The 21,972-nt window shown below is 38.2% G+C and overlaps 1 protein-coding gene across 1 annotated transcript; it reads left to right on the top strand.

The window, feature by feature from the left end:
• The first annotated feature begins 321 nt into the window (after positions 1-321).
• On the top strand, positions 322-4,424 carry LOC113311985. The gene is made up of 2 exons (XM_026560765.1): positions 322-810; positions 3,795-4,424. The coding sequence occupies exons 1-2, from the start codon at positions 322-324 to the stop codon at positions 4,422-4,424; spliced, it is 1,119 nt and encodes a 372-aa protein (XP_026416550.1).
• Positions 4,425-21,972: the final 17,548 nt, after the last annotated feature.

The following is a 21,972-nucleotide window of genomic DNA, read 5'->3' as shown; positions in this document are numbered from 1 at the left end:
AGGAAAAGAACTCATGTTATGTCGAAGATTGATGCTGATACTTTATCGCATCCCCCCTGTCCGTACCTCTCGCGGTGATGTTATTATTAAGATTCCTAAAGAAACACATGCAAGAATCAAAGAAGTTTGGAAGTATAGTTTAGTTGGGCGTTTAGATTTTAAAACCCTAACTTTTGAAGATGCAAAACGTGAGTTATTGAATCAATGGAAGCTAGCTGGTTCGGTACAATTCATTCCCTGGGTTAGAGGATATTTTGTTATCAAACTAGACAATGAAGATGATCGTAAGAGAGTTAGCTTAAAATTCAACCATGGACGCCCATGTTCTACCCTGACCTTGACAAGGTCACAAGGGCTGCAGTTTGGGTTAGCTTTACTAATCTCCCACGAGAATTTTGGGATGAAGAGACGCTGTTTAGGATGGCTAGGGGTCTAGGCAAAGATGTTGTTGTTGATCCAAGAACCTTAAGGTATGAATATGGTTATTTTGCCGCGGTCTTAATTGGTATTGATTTATCACAGCCTTTGGGCAATATCATTGTTGATGGCGAGGAAAGTGCTGAAGGCTTTTACGCAGATTATGAAATTATTAACCAGCCTAGTTTTTGTGAACATTGCAAATCTGTTGGCCATGTACAAGTTGAATGTAGAATAAAACAGCGTAAGGATTTGGAAGAGAATGCCAAAGTTGAGAAAGATCCGGAGATTAAGAAGAAAATCCAAGATGGGATTAAAGATCTTAAAAATTTCTGGCAGCTACGAAAGTATGATAAAAAGAACAATGTTCCAGTTGATCCACTAAGCATAAGGGTGCACAGGAACCGAGCCGGACCGACGGGCCGTTCCGGAACCGGTGGAACCGTACCTGGTTTTGTACCGAACCGAGGAACGGGGTACATGTACCGGTCCTAAAAATAGGAACCGAGGCTAGGGAGGTACAGGTACACGACCCTGGCCTAGTCCCGTACCGAACCGTCCCGTCTGTACCGATTGATTGTAGCCGTCAGATTTAGGGGATGATAGATCAATAATAACCGTTGGATTAAGTGGTGGTATATAAGCAAACATTATAGGCTAGGGTTTCTAATTTCTATTCTTTCCGTCTCTCGACTCTCTCCTCTGTCTCTGAGAAGGAGAATAACTGAATAAGTGAAGAAGAAGAACTCTGTTGGATTACTCCTCTGTCTCGTTGATTGATATGAGTTTATGTCTCAGTTCTTACTAAGAGGTAATCAGATGTTGCGGATTTTCATTTTCTGTGGTGATTTATTACGAAGTTAGGTTTGTAATTTTTTGTGGTGATTCATTACGAAGATCATGTTGTATGTGGTTTCTAATTTTTTTAGTTGATTCGCCAAATCATGTTTAGTTGTTATCAGAATTTTATGATTTTGGTTTTGATTGGTCTAGATCCAGTGAACTTTGAGGATTGATTAGGTTGTTCATGAATTATTTATTTTTGGGCATTTTTGATGAATCTGAGCATTGGTTTGTATTTTTATGTATTCATTTTGATTTGAGTTGTTGGTTTGTTTTAGTTTTGAATTTTAGGGGTTCAGCTTTTTCTTTTCTTCCTAATCTGTTCAACAGGCAATAATTGAGCTTCATAATTTGAATGACAGCATTATCTGATCTTCAAGAAGGTAACATTACTTTTGTGAAGTTTTGAATCTTTTAATCTTGAATTCTATGTCTGATTATATTAGGGTTTCACTTTCACAGGGTAAGACAAAGGGAAAAGAAAGGAACTGAACTGGATTAAGTACCAATCAGATTATCTAAGGGAGTGGAGAAAGAGAAGGAAAAGGTTAGAGATTTGTTTTTGTTTTGGATTATGTTGTTCCTAATTCACTGTCTAGTGTCTAGTGCTAATTTTTGAATGGTAATGGTGCTGTTTTAGTAATTTGAGTACTTCTTTTTCTTTTTGTTAATGAAATTAGGGTGTTAGTAATTGTTCTGATTTCTGGTGTTGTCAAAGTGCATTTACTTGCAGTGATGCTCCAATTCTGTGGTTTTGTAACTTTTGTTTATAAAGTTAATATGGGTTAGGTGTTCCTACTAGTTACAATTAGCAATCTGGGATTACGATTTGGTTCATTATACTGCTGTTAGACTTTGTTGATGATGCTATATAAGTACCAAGTAGTTAACTGCAATTACATGTTAGAGCAGGACAAGAATGACAAGTAGTTAGTTCTTATGTTTCATGAATCTTCTTATGTTTCATCACCTCCATGTTTGTCTAAATAAAATGGATTTTATTGAAATGAAGAATCAATAGGTACTGGGAAGTTATCTGACTTGATCAAGTGTATGAGTGGAGTGGGTTTTCTGAATTGGGTTTATTAAATGTTGTTGAAATCTAATTTATTTGTTTTTCTTGTGCTTTTGATTAGGTGATGAAGTGCAGATTTAAGTTCTTGGAGTTCACTAATTCAGTAATTCTAGAGGGTTGCTGATACTGCACATTCAAGGTTTGTCATTTGGTATTTGTGCATTCCTCGTCTACCTGTGGTGGGCATAAACATAATTCAGTCAACGAGCTCTCATTTCAAGTTCATATATGCTATGTCATCATCAAGTTTCACATGCTCCAGTTGTGATAATATGTGCTTAACAAGTTTACAGACTGGCAGGGCACAAACGTAAACAGTAAAATTCTCACCCATCTCAGTTACGGCTTTATTTACTTCTTCCTCATACTCCTGTGATGAGCAAAAAGGTAAGGGATATGTAAATGTGTGGAGATTCATCCAGGGATCAATGAAGCATCATTTCTTTATGAGCTCATAGTCATCCTATAGTTCTCACCCAAAAACTAAGTAGCTAACATTTGATGTCATTTGGTACATCTATCATCAGTAACTAAGTAGCTAACATATAGTAATAACAGACTGTATGAATTTTAGTGACAGAGCACGACATACTGAATGTGTCCTGGCCAAAAAAAGAAAAAATAGAAACACCAACACATGTCTTTGAAGTAATTTCTTATTTCATTTCAGTTTTTATTTCATTTCAGTTCTTATTTCATTTTTCAGTTCTTATTTCATTACTTGTGTTTGGCAGTAATAAATATAGTCTAATAGTTACTAACTGCTATTATTATTTTTTTGCACCGTTACTTGGTCCTATCAACAGTGATGACAGCACAAGTGCTGCTGATATGGATTAGAAGATCAAGATTCAAGATTACAGAAGCACTGCTAGACTGCTAGTTGTTTTTTTTCCAGATTTTCTCATTTTCAAGACTTAGTGTGTGTCTGTGACTACTGCTACTTCTTTTTTAATATTTTCAAGACATTGTTTGTTTGGTTTGCTATTAATATTGCTACTTATTAGTTGTTGCTTTGAGATATTGAAAAATAGGTGAAAAAAATAGGTAAAAAAGTAAAAAACAGGGCAGTAGATTTTTTCCCCCCCCTGAAATGGAACCGGAACCGGTACCGACCGGAACCGGCCGGTCCCGAATGGAACCGGAACCGAGGTACTCGGTACCGGGACCGGTCCATTTTTTGGGTACCGAAGGGTGTAAGGTACAGGTACTCGGTCTCGGCAAGAACCGAGCCGAACCGTACCGTGTGCACCCTTAACTAAGCAAGCCAGACGATGAAACTGCAAAAATTACGCCACCTGAGCAAGCTAAGATTCCACCTTAGATAACTGAGGTTTTTGCTGGACATCGTACATATTTTGCTAGTCCTTCGACTAGTGCTGTGGATAGTGGACTGGTTAGCAATGCTGATGATCCACCTAAACAGCACAATGATGATGCTTCATTGGAGCACAAATAGGATGATACAATTTCTACATCGAACAATAATTGCACTACTTCTGGTTTGCGCAATGAGGGTGATAACATTGAGAAGAATGATGACGCTACTTTTGTCCGCAATGATAGCGCTGAAGCTGTGGCTTCCTCGGAAACTGACATGGATTTGGAGGAGGCTGAGGAGATTGAGGCTATCAAAGCATACGAGGATCTAAAGAAAAAGGCTATAGAACTTGATAAAGCTGCTGATATGGCTAAACTGGAGGAGGTTGCAGCTAAGGAAAATATGGATAACCTGAGGAGATTGGCTTTGGAAAAGCGTAAGCAAATTGAAGTGCAGACCCCATCTGTGAGAATTGAAACTATTGCTCAAGGTTCATTGCCTACTAATTATATTTTGGAGCAATTACCTGATTATGGTTTTAGTCCCGCCACTAAAGCAGCAAGAAGAACTATACCAGAAAAAACTGTTGATGCCATTGTGACATCTAACATGTTTGACACTGGGACTGATGATTTAGATGATGAAGGTAAGGGTATTTTTTCAGAAGTTCCACCTGATGTGACACATTCAGTTACTACTTCAAATCCAGTTGAGGATGAAACAAAGAATTTGGAATCGAGCGCTATGAAAGACCAAAAGGAGCGATAGAAGAAGGAATTAGCGGAACAAAAGAAGATGGAGGCTACAGCTAAGAAGGCTGGCGGTGCTAAACCAAAGGCTACTAAGAATATTGGTACTAACGTTGCTAAGCCAGCAGAGGTTGGCCAGGTTAGAACTCGAGGTAGAAGTAGATCACGTCAGGGTTCGGAAAGCCCTTCAAGAGAGGGAGTTAATTAATGCGTGTCTTCTATAGGAATGCTCAAGGCTTGGATAAATATGGTACAAAGGCCAAGATGTTAGAGCTATATCATTTGCAAAAACTTGACATTATTTGTATTGCGGAACCAAAAGTTTTTTGCACTACACGTTTTTTTAGGAGCTTGAGATTGAATTATTTTTGTGAATATGTTATTACAAATGAGGCTGGAGGTGAAAAGGGTAATATTTGGGTCCTGCGGAAGAATTCTTTGGCAAGGCCTCGTATTTTATCTTCTTCTAAGCAAGCAATTTCTTTGAATTTTAATGGGGACACATTACGGCTGTTCATGCTTCTTTTGATCTGGTAGCAAGAAAATTACTTTGGCATCAGTTGGGGTTGGGTTTCATATCTATTCCTTGGTTGGTGTTGGGTGATTTTAATTGCGTTCTACGCTTGGAGGAAAAGAAGGGTGAAAAGCCAATTAAAGATGTTTATATGAATGAGTTTAGAAGCTGGATCTCAGACACTGGTTTGGTAGAGGCGGTAACTATTGGGAAAGAGTATACGTGGTCTAATTGTCGGAGAGGCATATGAAGAATTGTTTCTAAGCATGATATAACAGTTGTCAATGATGCCTGGCTCTATAAATATGAGAATTGGAGGTGTAAAGTTTTTCCTAGGTTGTTCAGATCATTCCCCTCTTTTTGGGTTTTCTTTTGAAAATCCAAGGCCGGCCAGAGCGCCTTTTAGAATCCAAAAAATGTGGCTATCCCATCCAGGTTTTATGAATTTGGTGGCGGATAATTGGAAAATGAGGCTTGATGGTGCGCCTCCTTTTGTTTTTGCTAGCAAATTGAAAAGATTGAAAGAGGCGTTGAAGATATGGAATAGAACGATCTTTGGTGATGTGCAATTTCGTTTAAATCAGGCTGAATTAAAGCTTGAAACCGAGAATGATCTTCTTGGTTATGACCCGGCGGATGAATTTCAGTTTACAAAGGTGGCGGATACTAGGAAAGTTGTTGACGATGTGAGAACGGAGTTAGCATTAATGCTCAAGATGAAATCGAGGGTTACCTTGTTGGAAGATGGTGAACAAAACACTCGTTTGTTCCACAATAACATTTGTATGCGGAGGATCCAAAACACTATCTCGGAATTAAAGATTTCTTCTAACACTACTTTGTTTTTTGCAGGATGAAATTAAGGATTACATTGTTAATCAGTACAAAGACAAATTCAATGGTGGTGATGCTGTTATTGATCCAAAGCTTTTTGAAATTGATCATGAAAGTATTTCAGCCTCGGAAAGTGCTTTTATGGATTCTTTGTCGACTTTGGAAGAGATTAAGGAAGCTGTTTTTGATCTTAGAGCTGATTCTGCGCCTGGCCCAGATGGTTTTACAGGTTCTTTCTATAGACAGTGTTGGGATATTATTTCAGGTGATCTTTTAATGCCATTACGAACTGTTGGGCACTGCGGAGAATTCCTAATGGCATTAATTCTAGTTTTATCGTACTCATTCCTAAAAATAACAAATCTGATGCTATTAAGGATTATAGGCCCATTGGTTTGAGTAATTTTTTCTTCAAAATAATTACAAAGATATTGGCTACCAGACTTGGTACGGTGCTGAACAAGTTGATTTCGGAAGAACAAGTGGCGTTTATGAAGGGGAGGAACATTCATGAGAATATAGCCTTGGCGTCTGAATTAATCAATGAGATAAACACGCCAAGGATGCATCGCAATGTAGGCCTGAAGTTGGATATTGCGCAAGTATTTGATAGGGTGACTTGGGAATTTATAACTGAGGTTTTTCGTCAATACGGTTTCTCCTAAAACTGGTGTTCTTGGATTCTTAATATTCTTAGCTCAACTCGGATTTCTGTTATGATAAATGGTAACCCTGGAGTTTTTTTTAGTATATCTAGAGGTTTGCGACAAGGTGATCCTCTTTCACCTTTGATTTTTGTGCTAATTGAAGATATTTTAAGTCGCAATATTTCTAAGGTATTTGCAAAACGAAGCATGCATGTTATGGTTAGGAAGAAAGGTGTGGCGCCTACTCACCTTCTTTTCATGGATGATATCCTTGTTTTTTGTAGAGGTAATCTTCATATCCTGCAAAATTTAAGAAGTTCGCTCAACATGTATGAAGCGGCATCTGGCCAGTGCGTCAATTATGCCAAGAGTAAATTTTACTATGGAGGTGACAAAGATTCGCGAGCTATTGCTATTTCGAATTATTTGGGCATGGAAAGAGATTTATTCTCGGATAGATATTTGGGAATTCAATTGAAGCCTGGCATTATTCGCCACATTCATGTTAGGGAGGTGGTGGAGAAGATTATGGACAAGTTGGCCGGTTGGAAGGGTAAGCATTTATCTTTTCAATCTAGACTTGTTCTGATTAGATCGGTTATTTCTAGCTATGTCATTCATTCTATGGCTGTGTACAAATGGCCATGTAATATTATTAAGCAGGTGGAGAAGGCCATTAGAAATTTCCTTTGGTGTGGCGATGCTGAGAAACACAAGTATTTTACGGTTCTATATGACAGCCTTTGTTGTTCAAGGCGTGAAGGTGGCCTGGGTATTAAGAAACTGTTGGATGTCAACAAGGTCATGCTTATGGAGTTTTGGGTTACTATTCGTGACTCTGACAAGATTTGGGCAAGATTTTTGAAGGAAAAATACTTCAAAATAAATGGTAATTTGATTGATCATAAACTGGGTTCTTCAGTTTTCCCGGGAATTAGATTGGTATACAATTTTGTGCAGCAACATTCAAGATCAATTATGGGAGATGATGTTAACACTTCCTTATTTTTTGATAATTGGTGTGGTGATTTTTTGATTGCGAAGAGGCTTGGAATCACTTTTAAAGGCCCTAATGATATTGTTGTCGATGGTGCTTGGGTTATTCCTCATCTTATGAGGGATTTGATGATTCAGTGTAACATTGATGTTCAAAATTTACATGTTATTGCTGGTGGTGCGGATTACAAGATTTGGGATTTGGATAGTAAAGGTGTTTTCTCAGTTAAGTATGCAAAGGCTACTATTAGATAGCCTAATGAAGTTCAGCCTAGTGGGGTTTTGCTTACTTGGTCAATTGTGCACCCTACTTTGAGTGTACAATATTGGAAGATTTGGGCCAAACAGTGTTGTGCGACTGATGATAACGTTATTAAAAAGACCGGTAGGAGCATGCCTACAATGTGTCGTCTATGTAGGAAGAGTGGCGAGTCTATGAGCCATATTACTTGGCATTGCAGGTTTGCTAAGAGAATTTGGGCTTGGGAGGATAACATATTTAATCTGCAGCCTAATGAAGATTTGGTGGCCTCGTATAAAGCTGCAAAAGGTCGAAGCAGGATGATAAAAGATTTGTGGCTGGTTGATAATCTTGCAATTGTCACGGAACTTTGGAAGTTGCATAATAAAATCTTTTTTGAAGATGCGCCGGTGCGGTGGCTTGGTTTTAAAGGACAAGTGTATCAGGTAATTCGTGATAATTCAATCAGAATGAAGGGCCATATGTATAACAATATGGAGGAATTACGCATCTTGAATTATTTCAAGGTGCAACACAGATCGTGCAGAATATCTGCTCCATTATAGGTTAGATGGATTCCTCCCAATCAAGGTGAAGTTATGATTTGTTGTGATGGTGCTTCACTTGGAAATCCAGGCCAGGCCGGTGCTGGTGTTACTTTTCGTGATGCCAATGCAGCAGTGCTTGGAGTTCTTTGTGTTGGCCTTGGCTGACAAACTAATTATTATGCGGAAGTGTCTGCTGTAATTTATGGTGTGATGATAGCCAGGAGATGGAATGTGAAGAATATTTGTGTTCAATCAGATTCGATGAGTTGCACTCAAGCTTTTCAGAAGGGTGAGCTTCCTTGGAAGTTAATATCGAAGTGGAGACTGGCGAAGAAATTTTACAATAATATTCGTTATATTCATAGTTATAGAGAAGATAATTTTTCAGCGGATGCTTTGTCCAAGCAAGCTTGTTTGCTGGCCGAAGATATTTTTGAGTTTTATGAGGGAAGGCCAGGATTTATTCTGCCTGTAGAATGGCATGGCATGATATACTACCGTTTCAAATAGGCTAGATTGGAGGATGGCCTCACAGCTAGCTTCTGGTCTGGCCTAACCCATATACAGTTTTTGCTTTTTATTTAATGTTATTGACCGAGTAAAAAAAAAAAGGTTAGCCATATGAGCAATTTCATATCAACCTTATTCATCTTCACCATAACTAGTTCAAATGACTCAAAATAACTAGTTAGAGAGTTGTTCAATTGCTTAGATCTCATAGATATATACAAGACACAATCGAAGCAAAAATAGTTTTGATTCACTCGAATCGATTCATGAACATTATAGCCACGGTTTGCAAAGATTGCATTCCTTAAATTATAAATGTCTTAGTTCACGAATAAAACGTTTTTAGAAAATAACCCACTTAATTATGCAAAAGGGTACGCATACTTAAGTACCCGGACAGAGCTTGTTTTTTGTTCACAAACCCCAGCAGAAATTCACGGGATGTGAACTTTCGACAGTACACGTACAGGTACGCGGACTTAGCTCCGGTCATCCTAAACCAATAAAGTATGCATGCTTTGGTTCAAGGATTTTGGACTTACACAAGTATGAGTTCACATACAATGTTTATATACAAACATGGTTATATATTATAAACTCTCATTTCAATCATTGAAACATTCTTAGAGGATGTTATATAGTTGTTTTTCACAAACTATTTTTCCTCAAAGCGATAATCAAGAGATTGAAATAATCAACATGACTTTCGTCACGAGTAAAGATGAACTTGGCCAAAGCGAAAGCTTACCAACACATATTTCGAGAAATAGATAAGCGAGTTGAACTCGGCTCGAAATAGAAAATGTGTATAATCGAAGTCTATATAGCAATACGACTTTTATCTCAAGATAGGAGATAGGGTAGATAGACTTTTGAGTGATAGATAAGTTCAAGTCTCCACATACTTTTTTGTCGATGAAGATGCACCAGTTCCTTGAGTAGTTCTTCGTATTTGCATGATGAACGTCGTGGAGTCTAGAGCTCAACTACACTTTCTATCCTAGTCTTAGACTTAGCTATAAGTAGACTAGAAATCAAGACTTATAGTTTTGAAAACTAAACTTGACAAACAAGCTTGAGATAACAGCACTTGCGAGTTCGATCGAGCAGTGCTCTAACAACAATCTTGGAATCGATTATACCACACTTCCAAACAAGTTTAGAATTGGTTCGTCTGACTTCCAAGAACTATATGATTGATCAAATATCAATACACTAATCATAGGTTTACGGTTCTACCAAACACAAGGATCGGTTCTAACTTAATATGGTTACTGGGACCGGATACATCAATTACCAGGATCGGTTACGTCAATTACCAGGACCGGTTACCATATTCTCATGGTATTACTTGTGATCGGTCACAAAAGTTACTAGGATAGGTTACACCAATTACCAGGACCGGTTACACCAGCTACAAGGATCGATTTCATACTCTTTTGTGATCGTTCACACCAATTACTAGGATCGGTTGCACCAATTACTAGGATCGGTTGCACCAATTACTAGGATCGGTCACACCAATTACAAATATCGATCATACCATCTTAGGTGATTACTTAGGATCGGTTGTGAAAAAGCGGGGGTACAACAACCACACCCAACAATTCGATTAGCAATCTGTAAGGACAAACTCTAATATACTTTCTAGAGAATCAACTAGACAGTTAGACTCAATCTAGATAAAAGTATATCAAAGAGTTTATAACTCAATCTCTCGATTTGATATATACCCAAGCAAATAGAAATCTGCGAGTCTTTTTCAAATACTAGAGAGATAACTTGGATGGTACCAAAGACCAATATCCAAGTGTCAATCAATTTAAATCAACAACTAAAAGGTCGGATATTTTAATTGATTGAACAACGCACAAACTGTGATATTTCAATTATATAACAAAATATAATGCGGAAAAGAAATAACACAGACACCAGAATTTTGTTAACGAGGAAACCGCAAATGCAGAAAAACCTCGGGACCTAGTCCAGATTGAACACACACTGTATTAAGCCGCTACTAACACTAGCCTACTCCAAATTAACTTCGGTATGGACTGTAGTTGAACCCCAATCAATCTCACACTGATCCAAGGTACAATTATGCTCCTACGTCTCTGATCCCATCAGGATGCTACGTACATGATTCCCTTAGCTGATCTCACCCACAACTAAGAGTTGTTACGACCCAAAGTCGAAGACTTTAATAAACAAATCTTTATCACGCAGAAAAGTCTACAATAATAGATAAATACGTCTCTCTTGAATATACCTACGAGTTTTGTTCCGTCTTTTGATAAATGAAGGTGAACATGAACCAATCAATTAACTGGTCTTATATTCCCGAAGAACATCCTAGTATTATTGATCACCTCACAATAATCTTAATCGACGCAGCGAACAAAGATATTGTGGAATCACAAACGATAAGACGAAGTGTTTGTGATTACTTTTCTATCTTGCCTATCGGAGATATAAATCTCGAGCCAATTATTACAATTGTACTCGTAACGATAGAAGATGCAAGATCAGATCACACAACTACAAGAAAAGTAGTATCGGTCTGGCTTCACAATCCCAATGAAGTCTTTAAGTCGTTAACCTGGTTTTAGAAGAAGAAACCAAAGGTTAAAGGAGAATCGACTCTAGCTATGCAACTAGTATCACACGTAAGGTGTGGGGATTAGGTTTCCCAGTTGCTAGAGTTCTCCCTTATATAGTTTTCAAATCAGGGTTTGCAATCAATGTTAGCTTGGTAACAAAGCATTCAATATTCACTGTTAGATGAAAACCTGATTAGATTCAAGCTAATATTTCTAAACCGTTGGATCGAAAACTTAGCTTGTTACACACAAATGAAATGTACGATTTTGGGTTTACGAATCGTTCCCAAACATTAACATTTGTTGGTTCAACAATAGTTAACCAAATGGTTAGCCATATGATTACTTTCATATCAACCATATTCTTCTTCACCATAACTAGTTCAAATGACTCAAATGAACTAGTTAGAGAGTTGTTCAATTGCTTAGATCTTATGTAACTGCACAAGACACAATCGAAGAAAAAACGGTTTGATTCACTTGAATCGGTTCATGAACTTTATAGCCACGGTTTGCAAAAGCATTCCTTAGTTTAAATAAACATGAGTTCAAGAACAACCGGTTTTAGATATAACCTGCTCAAGTTCGCGAACTGGGTTCGCGGACTTAAGCTCATGGAAGGAGTTCACAAACTCTAGCAGAAATTCTCGGGTCGAGAACTTCCGCTAGTTCGCGGACTTGGCTCACGCCACTTCCATTTCTCTTGATCAACAAAGTTCGCAAACTTTGGTTCAAGGAATAAGGACTTATACATATATGTGTTTCCACAACAATGCTTATATCCTACCAATGGTTATGTAATCTAAACTCTTATTTCAATCATTGAAACATTCTCAGAGGACGGATATATCCGTTATTCACAAACCATTTTTTGTCAGAGCAATTTTCAAAGTGATTGAAACATAACATGACTTTCGTCACTAGGTAAAGATGAATTCGGCTAAAGAAAAAGCTTACCAACACATATTTCAAGAAATAGATAGGCGAGAAGATCCACCAGTTCCTTGAGTAGTCCTTCGTCTTGTATGATGATTGCCATGGAGTTCTTGAGCTCAAATACACTTTCTATCCTAGTCCGAGACCTTTAGCTATGTAGGATAGAAATCAAGACTTATAGTTTTGATCACTAACATTGACAAACATGCTTGAGATAGAAACGTATGCGAGTTCGACCGAGCAATGCTCTAACAGGTTGCACTAATAAAAGTCATACCAATACATAAGTCAGGCACTATCAATAGTTTTACCAAGATTCATAATAAATTATGATCGGTTGTACTAATCACACATATAAGTAATACAAATATATGCAATAAATAACAATACCAATAAGCCTAGTGATTTCCCTTCCGATTCACAAAACAAGTTTATGAATGTACTTCCTTTAAAAGAATGTAAACATTATTTCCTAGGACGAAATCTTCACCCATACACATACACATAATAACAATAGCATTCATACGATTATGTCGATGTCTTATATACGAAGTTCAAAAGATAAGTGTTATACTTCGTATTGTAATTCCTTAATACTATGTCTACTAGAGTTTAATCATTTACAGTTCGCAGTTATGTTTTCAATATAACACGACTTGAAACACAGGTTAGGAATGAAACAGTTCAAGTCACAATATTACTAACCTCAAGAGGAAGGATGATGTTGTCGATGTAGATTGTTACTTCTTCACATTCTTCAAGTCTTCGAGTAATACTTGCATGTCTGATAATCCTAATCTTTCTAGCCTAACCTATACGAAGTTGTCTCTAGTATATAATTAAGCGACTCTTTAATTGAGTTTTGATTCTGTAAAATATGACAACCAAACTTGACATACCAACGCTTGGTGGGTTCAACTGAGCTATGCTCTAACATTATGCAAATATTGATAAAATATAGAATAAACTATTGAAAATTCCCCAGTATTGATCTTTCCCTGATCCACTTTTATGTGAAAGTACTGTATGGCTCCGTAAGTTTTTTTATGTTGAGCGTTTCCGATTAAATTAATCAATAAGGTCTTCTTGTTGTTAATTTATTCGAGATTACCGGATACAAATCCATGTGGTTTGTTAATGTCCAAAGAAATCCTTCTTTTCTTGTAAAAGTAAGGTCTAGGGCTGTCAATATACTTCTGAAGTCCGAGATCCATTTCCGAATGTCCGACATCGTATAGGATTTAATCCGATTTATCAGATTTCGGATTCCGAAAACAGACGTCTTATCGGATTTTACCACTTAACCCTATCAGAACTGGATTGGACTGATTCTGTTAGGTTAATATCCGACATCGATAAGCCTAGGGGTGTACTAGTAACTTCCGACCCTAGGTACTATTATCTATCGAGATTCAACCTGATTCTATCAATCCTGTAAGACTGTAACTTCTGTTCATTAGTCTTAGCAGGAGAGGGAGAAAGAGATCGAGATCGAGAGAGTCATTTCAGTTATATTAGGTGTTGTTGTTTAGGGATAAATGAAGAATGGGTTTTCGTCAGTGGTGGTGATTGGTTTGAATTAATGGTTATATACAGGGAATTGAAGCAACGATTGTGGTGGTTGTACAGATTGGAAGTGAATGAAGATGCGTTAAATTAGAGATTATAAACACAAATTCGAATTGGGTTCTGATCGAATTTGTGTATGAGTTCGTTAACTCATGTCGAGTGCTGACTTAATTAGTCTTATATGGGGTCGTTTGATTTAATCTGACGAGAAGATAATGGATCTGTGGTATTGGTTGATCTTGATGTTTGAATTGGGTATAACCCATTTGCAGAACTGGTGCGGAGGAGATGATTGAATTAACGGTCTAATTTTATTGTTGAGGCTGAGTTCTTGTGTGGGGTTTTGGATGTCGATCGACTTTGGGGTTAATTGGAAGTTAGATTAAGATCCGTGCTTCAATTACTCTCGGTGGCTGAGATCTACAACAACCTTTTGTAAGAGTGATTGAAACTCATTATGATTGGAAGTTCAAAACTGTGACAGAGAAAGGTGTGAAACTATTTTTTATCTCCTTTTTTTTTGGAGTAACCGTATTTTATCGGAATAATATCCGATATCCGATAGCTTATCCTAACGGAACCGAATTGAGTTTTTTGGATTCCGTTGGATGTTATCGAATATCGGATTTCCAATATGCCTTAGCCTTAACCTTAACGGATTTGCCAAAATCCAACGGAATTTAATCCGTTGACACCCCATGTTGTTCTTTCGGGAATGACATAAAATGAGGGAGAGTTCTTAATTGAACTTGTGCTTAATTGCCATATCTTTGTGGGGAATGTGGCTGTGGAATATTGTAGGAGTTATCTTGTATCTTTATAAACTCCTTGATGAATACACTAAGTTTCGACTATGTGAAATCATCGAAACAAAGTTGATATGTTCTCTTTTAGTCATGAATTATCTCAGTGTAGATGGAGAAAAACGATTTGTTGGTTTTTAAGGAATTGAGGAGACGACCGTACGGAGGAGACTCCTCGAACCGAGCGAAATGTTAAACCTCACACAGATGCACCGCTGCAAAGGGGGTACTTTAGATTCGAGAGATCAATCTGTAGTACTCCGGCCTAAATCAAGACAATGACCGTTCCAGAGTAAATTCGGTCACAAGAGAGGATGGGTTAATCTGTAGGAGGGAAGCTGGGAAATGTGTGGAATCAATGGTAATCAAAGATTGTCAGTGTGTGAATTCTGAATATGATAAGCTCTGAATGATTGAAATTGCTCAATTGAGAGTAGTTGCTCAATTGATGAGTTGATGATCTCGTGTTGTCGATGAGACGTGAGATTGATGATATTGTTGATGCTGATGATTCAATCATGATTCAGAGACTTATTTATATTACTGGAATTTTAGACACCATGATTCCATGAAGTGTGACAGTTGATGAAATAAAGGAGTGGGGAAGTGGAGATCGTGTTTGAAACCAATTTCTCAACGTGTGGAGACTTGGTCGATTTTCCACCCACTACCTCGTGAATTCCTTCAACTGATTGCACGACATGCTCACATTCCATCGTGTGTTTGAACACACATGCCGTATACCGCCAGACCAAAACCCTAAGTGATATCCCCCCAAGTGACACGATTTACGTCTCGTGTCGAACATGATGTTGTTTAGTGTCGAACATGATGTTCTGAAACTCATGAATTGAACATGCCATGAGACAGAGGTATAATTCTTACGATGAAGTGAGCAAGGGTTGCTCATTCGATGGATCGTTGAATATTGATTGTTGAACCAATATTCCTTGGTTTGAGCAAATATTTATCATCTGAGCAAGTGTTGATCATGTGATGAATTGTTTAATATTTGATCGTCTGAGCATGTGTTGCTCATCTGATGGATTATTGGCAGCGTACCAAAAATATTAATTATAATACTGGTCGTTGAACCGAGCATAATTAATAAAATTAATGACCATGAGGCCGTCGTAAAATTATTAAGGTGGGAAACTGGAATGATGATCGTTAAATTCAGAAACCCTAATTTGATCAATTGATGATCAATTCATGGTTCGTCAGAAGTTTAACCATGGGATGAATAAAGGAGCGACTACATGGGACCGTGGATCAACCATGTAGTGTCCATATGCTCACGTGAGCAAATACGAAGAAATCCTGAAGAGTTGACGATTTGTTGGTAGAATAATGATTAAATGATGGCTTAATCATTTATTCAAAAGATGCTCGTATGAGCCTTAGGTGAGAAAACATAATTAATTATGACGAGGCGAGGGACCGACCATGGAGTCATGAAACCGGACCTGGGTTGTCACGTGACCGCCTGACGATCACTTCATGAAAATCCAAAGTGCTTGGAAGAGTTTTGGACCTAATACGAGCAATTGTGCAATTTAGGTCAAAACTGTGAAAATTGATGGGAACGGCTTCCGTGAGCCAAAGAGCCAATCTTGGTCGGTCAAGATAGCATGCTCGTGTCCCCAAGGCGTCCGCGTCTCAGTCCTGAGAATTTTGATATTTTCTGGCGTGCAATTGAGCATCCATTCGAGAAAATATGCCAAAATTAGGGTTTCGACGAAACTGAGGAAAACACCATGAGATGATGAAAAATAATTATAAAATAAGGAATGAGGAGGCGTGGAACCGCCATGGTCAAGGCATGGTCGGACGGTCGTGTCGACGGTCCCGTGGTGCCTTTTCCTTAATTTTATAATATTTTGATGATTTTATGAAAAATTCATGAATTTTGAGAAATTTGATGAATTTAGGGAGTTTCCATGAATTGAAGGAGTTTTCATGAGTTCAGGGAAGCAAAAAATATTAAAATAATAAAACAAGGGCGTGTGGGACCGTGTAAGGCATGGCCGGCCGGCTTGGGCCCGGTCCCACAAGTTTTCATAATTTTTTAATATTTTATAGGTATTTTTGATGATTTGAGGGAATTTTTCCAAATTTGAGAGAAATACCATGAAATCAAGGAATTTGATGAACTCAAGGAAAACTAATAATAGAATAATAAAACAATGGGGCGTGTGGGACCGTCTATGGCATGGCCGGCCGGCCAAGGCCCGGTCCCACAAGTTTTCATAATTTATTTTATTTTATTATTATTTGATGATTTGTGCAAAATACCATGAAATCAAGGAGTTTTTTCATGAGATTAGAGAAATAATAATAATAATAATAAAATAATAAGAAATCGTGAGGTGTGGGGCCCGTTGGGACCAAGGCATGGCCGGTTGGCCAATGGTCACGCCCCACACTCCTTTTCTTAATTTTATATTATTTTTTATGGATTTATGGAAGTACCATGAAACCGAGGAGTTTCCTCGAGACGAAGGAGATTTGATAAAATGAGAGAATTTTCATCAAATCATGGAAAATAATAAAAATGCATTAAAAATATAAAACTGGCGTGGGATTGACCACGACACGGTCGGTCGGTCGTGTGTCCGTGCTCCCAGCACCTTGGTCAATATTTTTATTTATTTATTATTTTCTTCTCTATTTTGCATAGGCTCATCGTTTCGTTGTATTTTTGAAATACTCGTTCGTGTGGTGACTGTTAGTGTATCGCCGTTGAATACACCTTCACCATTTGAATCGGGGCTTACTTAGAAGTAGCTCAGACGCCCGGTTGTTGATTATTTATTATTAATTGTGGAATTCGGTGGAGAATAATTCACAAAACTGAGCAATAAGATGTTTATTATTAATTCATAGGATCAGCTGAGGATTCGACTACGAATTCAGAATAATAAAGTGAGCATTACCATTCCATGGGATCGTAGATTCGACCATAGAATCGGAGTAATTAAGATTTATCTATTACCATTTATGAGACCAGTTGTGGATTCGATCATGAAATCGGAGTAATGAGATAATATAGTTATTGCTATTCTATGAGATCAAGCTGTGGATTCGATCATAGAATCAGAACAATTGTTATTGTCATTCCATGGGACCAGTCGTGGATTCGACCATGGAATAGGAGCGATTGTAATTAGGAATAATTAACTTTGTGGCTCTATACTAGCTGAGCAAGCTGTCTAGGAGCATTAATTATCCTGATACGAGCTTGTCGGTAAGTCATATCCTTTATATAGTCAGGGGAAACTCATTGTTTGTTCCTGAAGACGTTATCGCTCTATACTAGCAGAGCAAGCTGTCTAGGAGCCGTCCATCTCGTGATACTATATAGAAATAATCACTGAAAGTATTCAGTATTCATGAGATATGCCGTTGTACATTCGTGAAACTACATATCCACATGGACTCTGAGAGAAGGTACTCTCCGTTGAGAATTCGATGAGAGACCCGTGTCTCGATACTCACGTCTGATTGCTGAATCAGAGCTTCGTATAATGAGTTTACGAATTTAGCCTTTGTCGAAAATCCACCATCTACATTAAGTCCCCTGCTTACTGAGGAAAGCTGTGTTCCTCAGTCAGCATTAAATGGTGATTTTCCGGCCATAAATAATAATACCAGTAATTGAACTTAGTCGTAAGTTGAGACGTTACCGGATTTAGAGAGCATGAGCAAACCACGACTTGATGAAGGCTTCAATGTCATGATTGGAGCGTCGTTTGATGAGCATAAATTGGTGTTGAACCGCTGGTTTGGACGACGAGTCCGTGGTCGGTTAGGATTCGCGGGTCGGGCCCAATAAGGAAATCCTTAGAAAATTAGGTTTTGGAAATAAAATTGATATAAAAGGGATTAATCCTTTTTTTTTTTCCTCACACACACCAGCACTTCTCACCTTCACGCCAGGGAAGGAGTTTTCCGCCGGACCGATCGCCGCCGACCGCGCCGCCACCGTCCGGCCAGTTTCCGGCGGCGCCGACCAGGTGAGCGTTTTTTTTTTTTGATGTTGCTGTTGTTTACATGATTCATGATTCATGTTGAATCATATACATGTGTATATTGTGTGAGTTTTATGAAAAACCCTCGTTTTTGAAACGTATGTTCGTTCGATCGTTAGTTTTGAAACTAACTATAATCCCTGATTTAGGAGAGATTTTTTTTTAATATGAACCTATAAACTTAGTGTATGAGCTTTCATGTATACCAAGGTTTCATCATAAAAGAAGCGAATTTTAATGAAATCGGAATAATCCTTCGTTTTAAAGACAAATAACGACGACATGAAGGAAAATATGTGTGATGAACTTGTGTCTAGTGATAAAATTTTGCTTATGAGCTTTCATGTAAATACAAAACTTTATCATATGTATGAGATGTGAGCTTTCACAATATTTCTTGAAATAAACCTTCGTTTTATAGACAAATAATGACGATACGAAGGAAAAATAGTTTTTTTATTATATATATATATATATGTGTGTGTATATGCAGCCATGACACATATTGTGAAAAATATGATGATATATTTTATTTGCATGAGTTTGTTTTCGTTAGATAAAATCCTTGAGAATTTATGTATGCAAGTTGCATTAATTGCCGTTTTTTTTTCTTCCGAAAAATCAACACATGGGTTTTGAGGATTCTTCAAAGATAGACAATATATTTATGATAGAATATTGTATGGTTATGAACTTCATAGGTCAGTTGTGTGAATGCTCACATTATGAAAATTGTGTCCGTGATTTCATGAAAATCAGTTTCGGAAACTAAATAAAGTTTCGTTCGTTTTTTGCAGTTTTCGAAGAGACGAACGATTTTGAGGTGTTAACTCTAGAATTACTATCACTATTGTTACTGGAAGTATAAAAGGTAAGAGTTAAGAGTTACCATTTTTTTGTTGATGTTGGTTTTTTTACATAGTTGTAATCTTTGATCATCCGGTTCCAGAAAATGTCGACCAACAATAACAACAATTACGATTACTAGTATTCCTCTTCTTCCTCTGGCTCTTCTGATGAGGATTCCGACGCTCCTGTATCGAAATCAAAGGCTAGGGTTACCCAGAAAGGGGCGAAGCCTAATGTTCCCTTGGGTGAGCGAAGAGTCTCTTTTGCTGAACTCGAAAAGAAAAAAACTGAAGACAAAAAGGAGGATGCCCGTCAACATGAAAAAGGTCGCACCCGGCGTAAGAGACAGAGGGTTGAGGAGAAGCGTCAATTCTTGGATGGGGTGCCTTCTGATTCCGATGCTGATGCTTCCGAAGGAGAGATCACATGGGAATCATCCGAGCGTTACATTAAGCCTGATCGATATGAAAGAGAGCATCGGAGGACGATGAAGAAAATTGAAGCTGAAGCTGCAGCAGAAGATAATTTGGATTCAGATGATGATGTTATCTTCCGTCCACCGGACTTCACCAATGATCCTGACAGTGAATCTGAAGAAGATGATTCCGAGAAGGACAGTGACGATGAAGCTGACAATTCGAATGAGTCTGACGAGTAGTTTTACTTCCATATTCTTGTAGATGGTAGAGCATTCCCTTTTTAGTCTTCATAGTGGATATCTTTCTTTTGACTGTTTAAACGACTTTACTTCAATTAGACTTTTCTTCTGAATGATGAACATTTTGTTAACGTCGATTTCTTCTAATCCATGACATGGACCAATGTCCATATATCCAAATTCATCATGACTTGTAGATTTTCATGAGAAGTAACACACGGCCGAGAATTCATGACGTGCACTAGGCCACGTGGCCTATCCTTTGACCCGTGATGTTCAGTCCCCAGTGTGTTATTTTCCTCCGCGTCTTCTGTATCGATCTTTGAAGCCTAGGTTTCCAGTGAAACTCGTAACTGAGTTGACCATATGACTATCGCCTGATATATATATCTTCAAGACTCCAAATCTATGATCCACGCAAATATTTCTTCCAATCCTGAGTCAGTTTCATCGTGCAGAGAAGTTTTGATCCTACCCTCTTGCCGTCATGTCGAGCAATAACATTTCTTCTCAAGATGATCTTCAGTAGAAGCGTGAAATAGCAACGTCTATCTCAGTAAGTTGTACACTTCTTCTTCTTCCCTTTTCTTGTCTTTGTTCAATCGAGATTGTTGATCATAAGAGAATGATTTGTCGTAGGACTGTAAGAAGAATGCTACTCCTCATAATGCAAGGACCAAGCGGACTGTTAGAGCTCCTGCCCAGTATGGATCGGCTCGTGCTGAAGCTGGATCATCTGTAACTAAAACTATGACTCTTGAGATTGTACTGAGTCCCGGGATTAACACTCCTTCGTTTCATCGTAGGCGGATGTCTGTGTCATCGTCGATGCTAGACGACGAAAGAGTGGAAAGTCCGTGACCGTGGTTGAGGTTGAGGAAAGTAGTAACCAGGCATGTGAAGATTCTGTAGGATCCGTGGAGACCGGATTCGGTGTCCATGCTCGTGAATACCCAACCGCTGGACTTTTATTCGAAGCCCCATCGATTAATACCTTCCCAGAAAATAAAATGGTCGGCGGATTCGTGGTTCCCAAATGTCATGCGTCTCTGTACACCAAGATCTGGAAGAAGTATGGTCACATTGCTACCACAGAAGTGTGGAAAGGTTTTCTTCCAACCCTTTTAACCACGGTAGCGGGGCTATTTCCGATCATCGAGGAAATGAACCAGATGCACTTGCGAGACATCAAAAACCATGAACTGCACCAATGGGATGAAATGATCTCGAATTGTGAGATATTGTGATTCAATGTAAGCTGGCTCCGTCGTCGTCTTGAGATAATCAAGGTTCATAAGGCGGCAGAGGCTGCTGATGCAATTTCCATGAATGAAGCTTTACTGGATGAAGAGAGGATACTGGATCTGGAGTCATCAAGGGTTGAGAAAGCGGTCGAAGACTTGAAGGCAAAGACCAAGATTTTTCAGAAGAAGCTTGACGAGGCTTCTTATAGGGATTATCTGTTGCTGGATGGTTTGCTCTGAGTGAGCATTTGTGGTTGTTGTTTTTTTTTGAGTAAATCTGAGTTTCTAGTTAGGTGAAACAGTTGATCATGGTATGAACAAATTTTGCTGATTTATGAAATGTTTAATGAACAAAGGAGCATTCACATGCTCTTTGGAGGAATGAAATTACATTTTTGAAAATGCTTGAAATGATGAAGAGGTAGTTTGTTTCATGGATAAGGCATAATAAGCTTTGAGCCATTTGCTATTGATGATGTTTCCTTCCTTTCCTCCATTGATTGCTAAAATTTTATAGTATCCGCTAGACACTGCTTTGATAACAACATATGGCCCTTCCCATTTAGGAGAGAACTTAGGAGCGGACA

The sequence above is a fragment of the Papaver somniferum genome, chromosome 9, assembly GCF_003573695.1.
Source record: "Papaver somniferum cultivar HN1 chromosome 9, ASM357369v1, whole genome shotgun sequence".
Taxonomy (NCBI): domain Eukaryota; kingdom Viridiplantae; phylum Streptophyta; class Magnoliopsida; order Ranunculales; family Papaveraceae; genus Papaver; species Papaver somniferum.
This window is presented reverse-complemented; position numbering and strand designations above follow the sequence as displayed.